Source organism: Octopus bimaculoides, chromosome 2, assembly GCF_046866305.1.
Source record: "Octopus bimaculoides isolate indiv1 chromosome 2, ASM4686630v1, whole genome shotgun sequence".
Taxonomy (NCBI): Eukaryota; Metazoa; Mollusca; class Cephalopoda; order Octopoda; family Octopodidae; genus Octopus; species Octopus bimaculoides.
This window is the reverse complement of record NC_142929.1, coordinates 139,526,115-139,542,992: the sequence shown is the minus strand read 5'-3', so window position 1 is coordinate 139,542,992 and position 16,878 is coordinate 139,526,115. Positions and strand designations below refer to the sequence as shown.

The 16,878-nt window shown below is 41.2% G+C and overlaps 1 protein-coding gene across 1 annotated transcript in view; it reads left to right on the top strand.

The window, feature by feature from the left end:
• The window catches only part of LOC106873534 (dnaJ homolog subfamily C member 8), a 38,019-nt gene extending 21,395 nt beyond the window's left edge, over positions 1-16,624 (top strand). The window contains exons 2-9 of the mRNA XM_014920925.3: positions 213-314; positions 2,710-2,766; positions 4,515-4,581; positions 8,059-8,153; positions 9,254-9,319; positions 11,785-11,876; positions 12,719-12,794; positions 15,795-16,624. Coding sequence (XP_014776411.2) covers positions 213-314; positions 2,710-2,766; positions 4,515-4,581; positions 8,059-8,153; positions 9,254-9,319; positions 11,785-11,876; positions 12,719-12,794; positions 15,795-15,899 — 660 coding nt within the window. The 3' untranslated portion in view covers positions 15,900-16,624. The remainder of the gene's footprint in view (positions 1-212; positions 315-2,709; positions 2,767-4,514; positions 4,582-8,058; positions 8,154-9,253; positions 9,320-11,784; positions 11,877-12,718; positions 12,795-15,794) is intronic.
• Positions 16,625-16,878: the final 254 nt, after the last annotated feature.

Below are 16,878 nucleotides of genomic sequence, written 5' to 3'. Positions count from 1 at the left end.
TGGCATAGTTTCTGTAGCTGGGTACCCTTTATAATGTCAGCCACATTAAAGTGGACTTCAGATAATTAAGATGACAAGGTACCAAAGCATGCTATGAATGTATAAAAGAGAATATAGACAGAGGATCAGGGAGGAAGTGGAGGAAGAGTAATTTATGTGAATAAATTCTAAAAATGCTTGTTGTATTATAATTTTTCTGTTGTTTTTTCTAGGTGAAAGAAATTGAAAAACGAGATGCATGTCTCACATCTAAAGAGCAGATTGATCGTCTTACAAGACCAGGATCCACATATTTTAACTTGAATCCTTTTGATGTAAGTTTACATTTCCTCACTTCATTTCACTATTTTATTAAAAAAAAAACTGAATGGAAAATTAATCAAGTTAACCACTTAGAAGGTTCACGATAAAATTAGTTATTTTACTGTAATTAAAGGGAAACCCTGATGCGTGAGGTGAGCCCTTCTGTGATCTCTCCTTTTCTTCATTGCAAACTAATTCATTCTTACTTTGTGAATTTTGTTTTTATTATTTACCAACACGGGAGAGTTTTCTTATCTGACCCAAGTTGAGAGAAGGACATGAGATGTAGGTGGGTGGTGATGAGGTGGTAAAGAAGTTGTGGAGAGAGGACAGTGGGAGCCAGAGAGGTGAGGGGTGGAGCAGTGGATGACTGTATTGAGAGCAGTAAGAGAGAGAGCGTGAGTCAGAAGGGTATCATAGATATAGGGGTGAGATAGGGGAGAGGATGAGTGCAGCTTCTACTTATAGCATTTTTATTTTCTTGGTGTGTGTTTATGGTTGGGGGTACCAGACAAATCTCTGGGGGTTCAGTATAATTTGTTAAAACTCTCCATGAGAATCTATAGCCTGGATACAAGAGCTGTGTTTTTTATTAGTCCACTGTAGATGTTCTCTTTTACACCTTCAGACAATACATCCAACACATCCATGGAACCATTGACTGCTTCAGCCTCCAACAGAGCAAGACTTGTTCTTCGCCCTCTTAGAACAATAACGTTGTGTTTGCCTGGGGTTTACTGCTTTTAATAAAACACTCTAGGACAATGACTGAAACCAATAAAATAACAGATACAAGCTATCTACTTCAGGTAGTTTCATGACTTTTAAAGTAACCTCCCACATGAACAAGCTGTGCCTTACATTCCTAAGCATCAAGTTAAACTTCAGATGACACTTATTCCAGATTTTTTTCCTGGTCTATACAATGCACTATATATATTTCCCGCATTTGTATTCTATAGACTCTACACACCTCTCCTGCATTGTGTTCTGCACAATAGGCTATACACGTCTCTTCTTTATATATGGCCTATAAAATGGACTCTACACACCTCCCCTACATTTTTGCTGTATACAATGGATTGTATACATGTCTATGTTTGTGCTCTATACAAATCCACTGTACATTTGCAGTCTAGACAACCCACTACATCCATCCATCCATCCATCCTTCCTTCCTCCCTTCATTCATTCATTCATTCATTCTTTCTCCACACAATCAAATATATACATCTTTTCTGCATTATATACTCTCTGTAAAGGTTCTCTAGTCCTGTTGTTTATATTGGTGAATTTATCTCCTCATATTTGCGGCTAATCACCACCACCACCACCACAATCATCATCATCATCATCATCATCATCATCACCACAATTTCATATCTGTTTTCCATACTAGCAAGGGTTGGAAGGGTTGACTGGAGCTGGCAAGCCAGACAACTGCACCAGGTTCCAATTGTCCGTTTCGACAAGTTTTCTACAGCTGGAAAACCTTGTATGCCAAACACTTGATAAAATGTACCGGGTGTTTTTTTTTTCTATATATATTTTCTTAACTCTGAATAATGAATGACAATTTCCTGTAGTTCCATAACCAAGATTTGCTAATTCAGTGTTTTTGATGATTGTTTGAGTGTGATCCCTACACCAAAAAGATACAAAACTGATATTTAAATGCAGGACTGTGGAGCCGAAACAATAAACTTCAACTCCGACTCAGCTACTATTTGCACCTCCAACTCCGACTCTTCTTTTTGTAATCGTGGTCTACATATCTCATAAAGCATATGCATACGCATGTACTTTGAGTAGGCCTATGTGTTATAACTAATTTATATTAAAGAATAAAAAATATTCGAGTGAGATCGTTGCCAGTGCTGCTGAACTGGCTCTTGTGCAGGTGGTATGTAAAATACACCTTTTTGAGCATGGCCGTTGCCAGTACTGTGTGACTGGCCCTCATGCTGGTGGCACATAAAAGCACCTACTACAGTCTCAGAGTGGTTGGCGTTAGGAAGGGCATCCAACTGTAGAAACTCTGCCAGATCAGAGTCAAATCGTTCTCAGTCAAATCGTCCAACCCATGCTAGCATGGAAAGCGGACGTTAAACGATGATGATGATGATGATGAAAGATATTGTGAGTCGGAGTCAGTATAGTTTTATCGACTTTAGCTCCAGCTACCCCTTAATTGTTTCTGACTCTGACTCCATGACTCCGATTCCACAGCCTTGCTTAAATGTCTCTCATTTTTCCCAGTTTCGAACCAAGTCCAGTTACTTTTTAACTATTATTGTCAATCTGGCTTCAGCTTCTACCATCACATGATATGTATTGCAATCTTAATGCTTTGTATACTTCAATATTTGTTGTTATTTTATGTTGTTTTGTTCTCTTTTTTTTCAGGTTCTTCAAATTGACCCTGATATGCCTATGCCTGAAGTAAAGAAAAAATACAGACAGGTAGTCAATTAGATCCTCATAATTTTCAAATTTTGGGGTTGTGAGGATGAATCTGTTACAGATGAAGAGAAACCAGATTGAATGTTGTATGAGGCTGCATAGCTAAGAAAACTGCTTCCCAATGATGTAGTTTTGCATTCAGTGTCACAGCATCTTGGGCCAGTGTCTTCTGCTATAGCTCCTGTCCAACCAATGCCTTATGAATGGATTTGTAGATGGAAATTGAAAGAAGCCTATTCTGTGTTTATAAATATATATACATGTATGTATGTGTGTGTGTGTGTTTGTGTGTGCCTCTGTCATCACATCACATGAGGATTGTAAATGAGTATCATTATCATAAGACTGATTTTGTTCATTTCCAGTCTTCCAAGAAAAACCCTTCCTTTTAATGACTGAAATCAACAAAAGTCATATTATATATACAGGTTGTTGTTGACTTATGACCTATCCGGCTTACGACCGATCAACTTTACAATGATTGGCGTATCAGCTCCTGGCAGCAATAATAAGTAGTCCAGTTGAAATTTAATGGGTTTAGTTTCTTAGAAATTAACCCATCTATGGATGATGTCTGCTAACAGCTTCCCCTAGGTTTGGTTATCAATCGCCACTGTGTTGGTTGGCTATCCTGTTGTGGAGACATCGAGGCAACCTCGTATTTGTTTATAAGATGACTGCTTGAGACTCTGAAATTTTCGACTAACGCCAGTATATTAGTATAATACAGAATGCTGTGTGTAACTTCTACTTGAGAGTTTGCTTTGAGAGAGCTATGTCGGCTGACTTACAACCAGTCAGTTGGAACCAATAGTGGTTGTAAGTCGACGATGACGACCTGTATATACGTACGCATATGCTAAACAGACATAAAAGACTCACTGACTTTCCTGTTAAGCCACAATACAAAGTTGTCCAATTGCCAATTAGTGATCAACACCCATGCCACTGTTCGTTAGCCATTGTGTGAAGATTTATACAAAAGTTGATTAGCAATGGTACAAGCATTGATTCCTTGATGAACAGCTGGGAATCTTTGTTTTTATGCTTTGTCATGAAACTCAGAGTGTTTCTGTGTGTGAGCCTTCCATGTTTATTTAATATTTTAAATATATTTTTCTATTTCAACGATATTGAGGTCTGCTTTGTTTGTAGTTGCACATATGCTTTACGATTGTGTAGGAGTGGTTGTGTGGTAAGTAGCTTGCTTACCAACCACATGGTTCCGGGTTCATTCCCACTATGTGGCACCTTGGGCAAGTGTCTTCTACTATAGCCTCGGGCCGACCAAAGCCTTGTGAGTGGATTTGGTAGACGGAAACTGAAAGAAGCCTGTCGTATATATGTATATATATATGTATATATATATATATATATATATATATATATATATATGTATATGTATATATGTATGTGTGTGTATATGTTTGTGTGTCTGTTTCCCCCCAACATCGCTTGACAACCGATGCTGGTGTGTTTAGGTCCCCGTAACTTAGCAGTTCGGCAAAAGAGAGTGATAGAATAGGTACTAGGCATCCAAAGAATGTCTTGGGCTCAATTTGCTCGACTAAAGGCGGTGCACCAGCATGGCCGCAGTCAAATGACTGAAACAAGTAAAAGAGAGAGTATATATATATATATGTATACATGTCATACAAAAGTTTAGACATTTATATATTTATAAATATATATATAGCGCTTATACATGTATGTGTATCTCAAGTATGCTTCGTTTGTATTTTTGCTAGATGTCCATATTGGTGCATCCAGATAAAAATCAGCAGGATAAAGAAAGAGCACAAATATCATTTGAAGGTACGTATTTTGTTAATCAAGATTATGTTTAAAGTTATTAATTATTTAGCTATCATTCATACTTATCGTATTTGGTAGCACATAAGACACACTTTCTTGCAGACAAAAAAGAATGGTCTGAAAAATTCACCCCGGGTCCTATATACAGGGTAGGGCAGAGAGGACGGACGTTTTTGAAAAATTCACAAACTCGTTAATTTTAGCTGCAAATAAATTTTATTGACATCAATGTGTTCGAATTGAATTAGCATTTGTCAAAATCAAGTGTGGAAAACAACATCCATCATGTGGTGTCCGTTTTCACTGATGCATTTCTTTTTTACTCTGGGCACAAAACCCGAAATTTTGGAGGAGAGGGCCAGTCGATTAGATCGACTCCAGTATGCAACTGGTTCTTAATTTATTGACCCTGAAAGGATGAAAGGCAACCATGGCAGAATTTGAACTCAGAACATAAAGACAGACGAAATACCACTAAGCATTTTGCCCAGCATGTTAACAATTCTGCCAGCTTGCTGCCTTTCTTTGATGCATTTCTGAAGGTGTTCTTGGTCCTTACCATTTGTGGCGCCCCAATCGATCTCCTACTCATTAGTGTACCTCATGTATGAAATGCATTCACCCAACGTAAAATTGTAACATTAAAGACATCTCAAGACAATGAATGAAAATCTTCATTAAAGAAAATATAGTGTGTGAGCATAAGCCACAACTTAGTTTCTTATCATCATCATCATCATCGTTTAACGTCCGCTTTCCATGCTAGCATGAGTTGGACAATTTGACTGAGGACTGGTGAACCAGATGGCTACACCAGGCTCCAATCTGATTTGGCAGAATTTCTACAGCTGGATGCTCTTCCTGACGCCAACCACTCCGAGAGTGTAGTGGGTGCTTTTACGTGCCACCGGCATGAAGGCCAGTCAGGTGGTACTGGCAACTGCCACGCTCAAAATGGTGTATTTTACGTGCCACCTGCACAGGAGCCAGTCCAGCAGCACTGGCAACGACTTCACTCAAATGTTTTTTCACATGCCACCGGCACAAGTGCTAGGAAGGCGACGCTGGTAACGATCACGCTCAAATGGTGCTATTTATGTGCCACTGGCACAGAAGCCAGACAGCTGCTCTGGCAACGATCACACTTGGACGGTGCTCTTAGCACTCCACTGGTACAGGTGCCATCACGATTTCGCTTTCATTTGCCCCAACAGGTCTTCACAAGCCAAGTTAAGTGTCCAACAAAGGAGACGTTGGCATGGGTGCCAACTATTTACTACAGGCTGAAAGAAAGCAATGTCTTCATAAAAAGAGCCCTTTCTCAGGGAAATCTTAAATGAGTTTTTAGTCTAAATTTTAAAATGTCAGGAAGGATTTTAACAATGTTTCTGAGCATGATGCAGCTTTGTTTCTTTGTTAGAAATCAGCTCTTTATTCATAGGAAGAATTCTTATAATTTGAAAAGAAAGATGGTCTACATACTGAATAGGTACCCTGAGTCTATGTGACTGAAATGTAACTGGAATAGTTTACTAAATGGAAACTAGAAAGAGAAACACTTGTCATATCAGCAGAAATTTATCCTGTGTGTATATCCTGCTATCTAGAAGATAATATCACCATTGACTGAGAGAGTTGTCTCTCCTGAACCTGTACCAGATAGATCACATTCCTTTGCATTAAGGAACAGGAGATAACAACTGATTAATAAGAGAGACAACAACACTTAAAAGTTTTGTGTTGATTAAAAAATGTTGAATGTACCATATTGGTGTGGAAGATATTGCCCATATCAGTAGATCATCATCATCATCATCATCATCTGACGTCTGTTTCCATTGCTGGAATGGGTTGGATGGTTTGACAGGAGATGGTAAGGCACCAGTTTCCATAATCTGTTTTGGCATGGTTTCTACAGCTGAATGGCATTCCTATCGCCAACTACTTTACAGAGTGTACTGGGTGCTTTTTACGAGGCACCTGTACCCGTATTTTTTATATAGCATCAGCTTCAACACCAATGCTTTTTACGTGGTACATTGGATTTAGAGTATCAATTCTGCTGTGGTGGGTGAGTCTTCTTGATTACAGCAATGCACCACATATATGTCAATGAATGTCAACAAGGGACCTACCTTACCATGAGACCTGGTATTCTTGTCAAAGATGTTTATGAAGCTATTTGCAGACAGAATTGTTCTGGTAGTCCTACCAAGGACACACCGTAACCAAAAATGTATCTATACCTTTTTGAAATAAGGAAAACTAGAGGAATATTTCATTAAAAACTGTAACCCCATGCAAACACATTGTTCTAAGGGGCAAAGAACAAAAGTCTTGCACTGTTGAAGGCTGAAGCTGTCAATGGTTTGATGGATACTCTTTACTCTTTTTACTGTTTTACTTGTTTCAGTCATTTGACTGCGGCCATGCTGGAGCACCGCCTTTAGTCGAGCAAATCGACCCTGGGACTTATTCTTTGTAAGCCTAGTACTTATTCTATTGGTCTCTTTTGCCAAACCGCTAAGTTACGGGGATGTAAACACATCAGCATCGGTTGTCAAGCAATGTTGGGGGTACAAACACACACACACACACATATATATATACATATATACGACGGGCTTCTTTCAATTTCCATCTACAGTAGAAGACACTTGCCCAAGGTGCCATGCAGTGGGACTGAACTCAGAACTGTGTGGTTGGTAAGCAAGCTACTTACCATACAGCCACTCCTGCGCCTATATGTGAATATATTGTCTGAAATTGTAGAAGAGAACATCTACAGTAGATTAATAAAAAACATACAGCTCTTGTATCCAGACTATAGATTCTCATTTGCACTTACCTTTCATCATCTGAGGTAAGATCACCTCCTCCAATGCCCCTCCCCTCTCAAAGATCTTTGTCTTGCTAGTTATTTGGTGACCCTGCCAGTGCTGATGCCACATAAAAAGCATTCAGTACGCACTATAAAATGGTTGGCATTTGGAAGGGTATCCAGCTGTAAAAACCTTGCCAAAACTGACCTCGCCTGTGCTTGTGAAAAGCACTCAGTCCACTCTGCTGGGTGGCTGGTGTTAAGAAGGGCATCCAGCCATAAAAGAACTGCCAAAACAGACACAGAAGTCTGGTGCAGGCTCCTGCTTGGCCAGCTCCTGTCAAACTGTCCAGCTCATGCCAGCATGGAAGGCAGACATTAACCCTTTCGTTACCAACCTGGCTGAAACCGGTTCTGGCTCTGTTGTACAAATGTCTTGTTTTCATAAGTTTTGAATTAAAACACTTTGAGGTGGGGTGCAATTTTGACCAAAATCATTTTCTAATTAAGCCATTAAAAAACATTGGGGTTGGGGGCGCAACTTTGATGCTTGCCCTGGGCCCCATTTACCCTAGCTACGCCCCTGGTCTGTAACAACTCTATTATGTCTTTTGAAAGAGTGTTTTACTCTCGTAATTGTTCTCTATTTGTTTCAGCTGTGAACAGAGCATACAAGACTCTTGAAAATGAGGAAGGTTATAAGAGATGTCGAGAAATCATTGATGAAGCAATTTCCAGAGTTGATGAAATGGTAAATATTATTAAGAATTTTGGTGAAGGCAGTGAAGCTGGCAGAATCATTAACATGCTGGGCAAAATGCTTAACAGCATTTTGACCATCTTTGCAGTCTGAGTTCAAATTCCACTGAGATTAACTTTACCTTTCATACTTTTGAGGTTGATAAAATTAAAAGTTGTGTACTGGGGTTGATGTAACTGACAGGCCCCTTGACCCCAAATTTCAGGCTTTGTGCCTTTAGCAGAAACGATTATTAATATTTTGGGTTCTTACTAAGGTTTAGCTGAAATAACACTGTCACCATGACCACCACTATCTAGTACTGTAGGTATGTTTAGTTGAAACCACTTGTTGGCAAATATAAGGGTCTGGTCTTTGGTTTGAGGATATTAACATCTCCCTCTGTTTCCCATGACCAGTCTTAGGGACACTGGCTGTGTGGTTGTGAAGCTTGCATTCCAGATCTACTCAGCAAGAGTAGATGACACTCACTCAAATGTAGTCTGGTGCAACCTTCCAGCTTACCATCACTGGTCAAACTAACCAACCCACCCCAGCATGGACAACGGACACTAAATGATGATGATGACAGGTGTTTGTGTGTGTCTTTGTGTTTATTCCCATCACCATTTGACAGTTGGTATTGGTGTGTTTATGGCCCCAAAGCTTAGTGGTTCAGCAACAAGTAGCTGATACAATAAGTGCCAGGCTTTAAAAAAAAAAGTACTGGGGTTGCCCCAGTATGGCCCTAGTCTAATGACTGAAACAAGTAAAATATAAAAGATTTTTGTATATGCATGTGTGTTTGTGTGTCTTGACATCGTGGTTGCAAACAGGCATTTTCATCATATCATGATGTTGTTTATTTCCAATTTTTCAAGAAAAACATGTCTGGATATGGTGGGTGGGGGGAATAGGTGAGTGTTGGAAACATGAAAGGTGTCCAGTTGTTGGAAACCTGCCTTAAATTTTATCTGACTCATGCAAGCCTGTAAAAGTGGCCATTGAATGATGAAAGAAAACAAATAGCAAACCTGAATGTCTTGTTTTATTGAGTGACTTCTTCATCAGCAGATGTTTCATTTATTTTGTTTTTTAATTTCTATTTGCAGAATAAACAGAAAAGGAAACAGTTAAAGAAAGAAGGCAAACCTATAGTTGATGATGACGTTAATAAAGTTTGTACTCTTTTTTTTTCTCTCCATTTTTTCTCATTATCTTTCCCAGATGAATGAGTGTAGCTTAGTGGTTAGGCTGTTTAAGTCACACTCATAAGATAATGTGTTCTGGAGCAAAACACTTCCTTTTATGTTGCTCCAGTCCACTCAGCTGTAAAAGAGTTCAGTTCACACCTGGGAAGTTAACCCTGTGATAGACTAGTGTCCCATTCCGGAGGAAGTGTTGTAATCATCTCAGTCACTTATCTACCAAGGAAACTAAGCTAAGCTCCAACCTTATGTGTCCTACGACTACGACTCATTACAGACCTTAAGTATTATTAACCCCATGGGAACAGTTTTTTTTTTTTATCAAGCAACCAGGTTGCATTGGCAGTAATGCTTTGGCATATATATACATCAAGTACTTTAACCAGTTTACAACGGTGATTCATTCGGTTGTCTGCACACGGCAACAGTAATCGCGCCGATTGAGGTCAGCACTCAGTGCAAGATAACGTTCGGCTTATATTTACCTCAACCACTTTAATGCAAGTACTACTTATTTGCCTAAACTATAAAAAACATTCAAACGAAGTCATTGCCAGTGCCACTGGACTGGCTCCTGTGCAGGTGGCACGTAAAAAACACCATTTTGAGCGTGGCTGTTGCCAGTACTGCCTGACTGGCCCTTGTGCCGGTGGCACGTAAAAGCAACCACTACACTCTCGGAGCTCCAATCTGATTTGGCAGATTTTCTACAGCTGGATGCCCTTTTTAACATCAACCACACTGAGAGTGTAGTGGGTGCTTTTACGTGCCACCGGCACGAGGGCCAGTCAGGCAGTACTGGTGACGGCCACGCTCAAATGGTGTTTTTTATTTGCCACCTGCACAGGAGCCAGTCCAGCGGCACTGGCAACGACCTCGCTCGAATTGTGCCTTTTATGCATCAGCGGCCCTGGCAATGATCAAGCTTGGATGGTGCTTTTAACATTCCACTGACATGGGTGCCAGGTAGGCAGTGCTGTCTTCAGGCCCAATGTTCGAAGGTCATGCTTCACCACCTCATCCCAGGTCTTCCTGGGTCTACCTCTTCCACAGGTTCCCTCAACTGCTAGGGTGTGACACCTTTTCACGCAGCTGTCCTTATTCATTCGCACCACATGAACATACCAGCGCAGTCGTGTCTCTTGCACACCACAACTGATGCTTCTTAGGTCTAACTTTTCTCTCAAGGTACTTACACTCTGTCTAGTATGCACACTGACATTACACATCCAGCGGGGCATACTAGCTTCATACCTTGTGAGCTTACGCATGTCCTCAGCAGTCACAGCCCATGTCTCACTGCCATGTAGCATGGCTGTTCATATACATGTCATACAGTCTACCTTTTACTCTGAGTGAGAGGCCCTTTGTCACCAGCAGAGGTAGGAGCGTTCTGAACTTTGCCCAGGCTATTCTTATTCTAGCAGCTACACTTTCAGAGCATCTACCCCCACTACTGACTTGGTCACCTAGGTAACGGAAGCTGTCAACTCCTTCTAGTTTTTCTCCCTGGAATGTGACAGAAGTCGTTCTGAAATCCTCATACATCTGCTTTCTTTTCTGGTGTGAAAGTCCCCTGTTTTGCTCTTTTATATTTGTATTTAAAATCCGTGCAGTTTACTTTGCAACTGTATGATTTCGGGTTCCATCACTACATGGTACTTTGGGCTACAAAAGATAACAGATAAGAGTTGGTGACAGAGAGGACATCCAGCTGTAGACCTGTGCCTCAGTAAGTTTTATCCAACCCGTGCAGCCTGCAAAAAGCAGATATAAAACGATGGGGTGTTGATGACAGCAATAATGATGACCATAATGGTGATTATGAAATATCATTCTTTTACTTGTTTCAGTCATTTGACTGTGGCCTTGCTGGAGCACTGCCTTTAGTCAAATAGACCCCAGGTCTTATTCTTTGTAAGCCTAGTACTTATTCTGTTGGTCTCTTCTGCTGAACCGCTAAATTACAGGAACATAAACACACCAACATTGATTGTCAAGTGATGGAGGGGGGACAGACAGATACACACAAATTTATACATATATGTGTATATATATATATATATCATCATCATCATCATCGTTTAACGTCCGCTTTCCATGCTAGCATGGGTTGGACGATTTGAATATATATAGATAGATAGATAGATGTATATATATATATATATATACATACATACACACAATGAGCTTCCTTCAGTTTCCATCTACCAAATTCACTCACAAGGCTTTGGTTGACCCGAGGCTATAGCAGAAAACACTTGCCCAAGGTGCCATGCAATGTGACTGAACCCAGAACCATGTGGTTGGGAAGCAAGCTTCTTACCACACGGCCATTCCTGTGCCTATATTCTACATGTAATTATTATATTTTCTAAATATAATTCTGCAGCATGTACTTATTATATTTTTCACTTGTAATTCTCCATTTGTAGCATAAACATGCAGTATATGTGCAGACTTGTAAACTATTTGCTGACTTAGAGCGATTGCGTCAAGAGAAAGAAGCCAAAGAAATGCATGAAAGGTAAAGTTTCCTATATTATTATTATTATTATTACTATTATTATTATTATTATTGAGTGAGAGAGCAGTGCATGCCATCAAAGTGACACTGGGGTAAAATATACGAAGCCCATTATAGCCATCATGACTACCCGTCTGATAAGGGTACACCAGGCACATGCATCACAACCATATGTGCGCGACATGGTGATCTCATATCAAGATAAACAGCGCATGACCACGCAGGTGGGGCCCAGTTAAAATTTTCTTCAGGTCGAGTAGCCCATCCCACTCAAAAGGTCCCTGAATAAGGTTTGTTTAAGGATGTTGAGCAAAACACCCGTGTTTCCAAAGGTGAATTATTCAAACCCCAAAGAATTCCTCTCAACACATGGCTATGATGCTCCCCCACTACTTCTGCTCATGATCAGAGATGCACATATCGTCAGCCACCAAGGGACATGCTCAACTGGTTAAGGTCAAACAACTGACAAGCAAATCTGTGGTATTGAGCAGAATATTTGCTGTAGCCCATCTTTTTATACCAAGATTATTATCATCATCATCATCATCATCATCATTAAGGCAGTGAGCTGGCAGAATTGTTAGTACGCTGGATGAAATGTTTAGTGGTATTCACCAGTCACATGTTCTGAGTTCAAATCCTGCCAACGTCGAATTTGATTTTCATCCTTTCTGGGTCGATAAAATAAGCACCAGTGGAACACGGGTTGATGTAATCGACTTATCTCCTCATCCTACAAGATGCCCATCGTTAGGAATGATTGACTTTGTATTGTGTAGGTGTTTCTATTGATTAATTCGGATGTGTATTGTCATTGATTAATGTGTATCCCATTACAGGAAGAGGAAAGCAGAAGAAGAAATTTTGGATGCAGAAAAGAGAAAAGTTGAAGCAGAATGGCAGAAAAACTATGAAGTAAGTTGTTTAGACACTGTTTTGTGGACCAGATGTGTGTGTTGTTATGTATTTGAGCAGTGTAGATATTTATATTCCTTCAGACAGGAGTTCAGTCTGTTTATGTGTATGTCTTGCAACCATATCCTAGGTACTCTGTATCAGAGGAGTTTTGATTAAGGTTGGCAGAGATATAAACTGGATTTAGAAGACATTTGCTATTATCCTGTGCATGTGGTACCTTTGAGGATAGCATCACACTTCAGGCTTCTTAACTGTCACTCCATTGTTTATGATGATGAGTTTTCCAGTTGATCTGACCAATGGAACAGCCTGCTTGTAAAATCAACATGCACTCCACAGACACATGTACTCTTAACCCTTTTGTTACCAACCCGGCCGCAGTTGGCCAAAAAGTTTTTTGGCTCAAACGACCAGCCTGGCTGAATCTGGCGAAGTGAACCCATTGATATACGTATAAGACTCAGAAGCTCTTTGTGTCTTATACATATACGTTTTTTATCTGTTTATTTACAATGCATTTTTCATTTAGATATGTATATATATATCATCATCATCATCGTTTAATGTTCGTTTTCCATGCTGGCATGGGTTGGATGGTTTGACTGATGTCTGGAGAGCCAGTGTCTGCACCAGGCTCCAATTTGATCTGGTAATGTTTCTACAGCTGGATGCCCTTCCTAATGCCACTCACTCCGAGTGTGTAGTGGATGCTTTATATGTGCCACTGGCACAGGAGCCACGTTTGGATAGTGCTTTTTATGTGCCACCGGCACAGGTGCTAGTCAGTGGGTACTGGCATCAGCCAGGTTCAGATGGTGCTTTTTATGCACCACCGGCACGGGGGCCAGTCAGGTGTTCCTGGCATCGATCACATTCGGATAGTGCTTTTTACATGCCGCCAGCACGGGAGCCAGTCATGGGGCACTGGAATCAGCCATGTTTGGATGGTGCTGTGCGGGCGACACATGAAATCTTTCGAGCGGGATCGTTGCCGGTGCCCCTGGACTGGCTCATGTGCGGGCGACACATGATATCTTTTCGTGCGAGATCGTTGCCAGTGCCCATGGACTGGCTCTTGTGCGAGTGACACATGAAATGTTTCGAGTGGGATCGTTGCCGGTGCCCATGGACTGGCTCATGTGCGGGAGACACATGAAATCTTTCGAGCAGGATCGATGCCAGTGCCCTGGGACTGGCTCATGTGCGGGCGACACATGAAATCTTTTGAGCGAGATCGTTGCCGGTGCCCCTGGGCCGGCTTGCGGGTGACACATGAGGTTTTTCGAGCGAGGTCGTTGCCGGTGCCCCCGGACTGGCTCATGTGCGGGCGACACATGAAATCTTTCGAGCGGGATCGTTGCCAGTGCCCCTGGACTGGCTCTTGTGCGGGTGACACATGAGGCTTTTTCGAGCGAGATCGTTGCCGGTGCCCCTGGACTGGCTCTTGTGCGGGTGACACATGAAATGTTTCGAGCGGGATCGTTTGCCAGTGCCCCCGGACTGGCTCTTGTGCGGGCGACACATGAAATGTTTCAAGCGGGATCGTTGCCAGTGCCCCTGGACTGGCTCATGTGCGGGCGACACATGATATCTTTCGAGCGGGATCGTTTGCCAGTGCCCCCGGACTGGCTCATGTGCGGGCGACACATGAAATCTTTCGAGCGCGATCGTTGCCAGTGCCCCTGGACTGGCTCATGTGCAGGCGACACATGATATCTTTCGTGCGAGATCGTTGCCAGTGCCCATGGACTGGCTCTTGTGCGAGTGACACATGAGGTTTTTCGAGCGAGATCGTTGCCGGTGCCCCTGGACTGGCTCATGTGCGGGCGACACATGATATCTTTCGAGCGAGACCGTTGCCAGTGCCCCTGGACTGGCCCTTGTGCGGGTGACACATGAAATGTTTCGAGCGGGATCGTTGCCAGTGCCCCTGCACTGGCTCATGTGCAGGCGACACGTGATATCTTTCGAGCGAGACCGTTGCCAGTGCCCCTGGACTGGCCCTTGTGTGAGTGACACATGAAATGTTTCGAGCGGGATCGTTGCCAGTGCCCCTGCACTGGCTCATGTGCGGGCGACACATGAAATCTTTCGAGCGGGGTCGTTGCCAGTGCCCCTGGACTGGCTCATGTGCGGGTGACACGTGATATCTTTCAAGCGAGACCGTTGCCAGTGCCCCTGGACTGGCTCTTGTGCGGGTGACACATGAGGCTTTTTCGAGCGGGATCGTTGCCAGTGCCCCTGGACTGGCTCATGTGCGGGCGACACATGATATCTCTCGTGCGAGATCGTTGCCAGTGCCCCTGGACTGGCTCATGTGCGGGCGACACATGATATCTCTCGTGCGAGATCGTTGCCAGTGCCCATGGGCTGGCTCTTGTGTGGGTGGCGCATGAGGTTTTTCGAGCGAGATCGTTGCCGGTGCCCCTGGACTGACTCTTGTGCGGGTGGCACATAGAAGACACCATTTCGAGCGTGGCCGTTTTCGTGCGGGTGACACGTAAAAGCACCCACTACACTCTGAGTGGTTGGCGTTAGGAAGGGCATCCAACTGTAGAAACTCTGCCAAATTAGATTGGAGCCTGGTGTTGCCATCCGGGTTCACCAGTCCTCAGTCAAATCGTCCAACCCATGCTAGCATGGAAGGCGGACGTTAAACGATGATGATGATGATGATGATGATATATATAGCTCAAATAGTGCTATTTATGCGCCACTGGCACGGAAGCCAGTCAGCTGCTCTGGCAATGATTATGCTTGGACGGTGCTGTTAGCGCTCCACTGGCACAGGTGCCGGTCATCGAATTTGGTTCAATCTATAAAATAAGCACCAGGCTTTAAAAAAATTAGTACCAGGGTTGATTCATTCGACTAAAAATTCTACAAGGCGATGCCTAAACATAGCCTCAGTTTAATGATTGAAACAGGTAAAAGATAAAATCTATCGTATTGAATATTGGATGATGATCAATTGATCGCGGTCTCTTTTGTTTGCAGGAAAGTCGTAAAGAACGTGTCAACAGCTGGCGAAATTGGAAGGCAGGTGGCAAAAAGGCCAAAGGTTTGTTTCGTCCCCCTAAACACAAGGCAGAGCAAAGATGATTTGGTGGACTGCTTTTATGATGTGAAACAAATGAGGTGATGCAGTCAGGAATTTTCCTTTTTTTTTAAAATTTTTTGTCGGTGGCCACAACTAAAAGAACGAATTCCAAATATTTGCTTACATCATATATGTGTGTATATATTCATACATACATACATACATACATACATACATGCATACATATATATGTGTATATATATATATATATATATATATAGACATACATATATATACACACACATACACACACACACACATGCATATATATTATATTATATATATATTGCATATATATTGTATATACTATATATTTGTATCATATATTTGTAAAACATATGTATAGTATATAATATATAAATAGATATATATGTATGTATATATAAATTATATATGTGTGTGTATATATATATATGTATGTATGTATTTATATATATATATATAAATTATATGTGTGTATATATGTATATATATATTTATGTATATATAACATTGTATATGTATATTATAAAATATATATATATATATATGATAAAATAGACTCTGAAAATTTTGAAATTTTAGTAATAAGGTATATCTAGTTGGAAGCCACCAAGCCACCAATGGCCAAAAAAACAACAACAAAAACATGAAAAGAAACCAAAAACAAACAAAGAAAAGACTGCCAAACTTTGTGTTGTGGCACCAAAGTAATGGTGTTAGAACATCTGTTTTTTTTTTTTTTAAAGAAATATATTTGATTGAGTTTTCATACCTCCACATCACTTAATTACCACGCACACACAAAACATACTAATAACACATGTATGCAACATGTGTGTACATGTACATTCTTTGTTTGTTTTTTTTTCTTCAACATTTTTTTTTTTAAATGTTGCTGATGATAAGAGATAAAAGAAGAAATTTAAAGAAAAAAATAAAAGTTGAAAAAAAAAAAAGTGGTTTACAAAACGAAATTAAAACTATGTTAATATTTGCAGA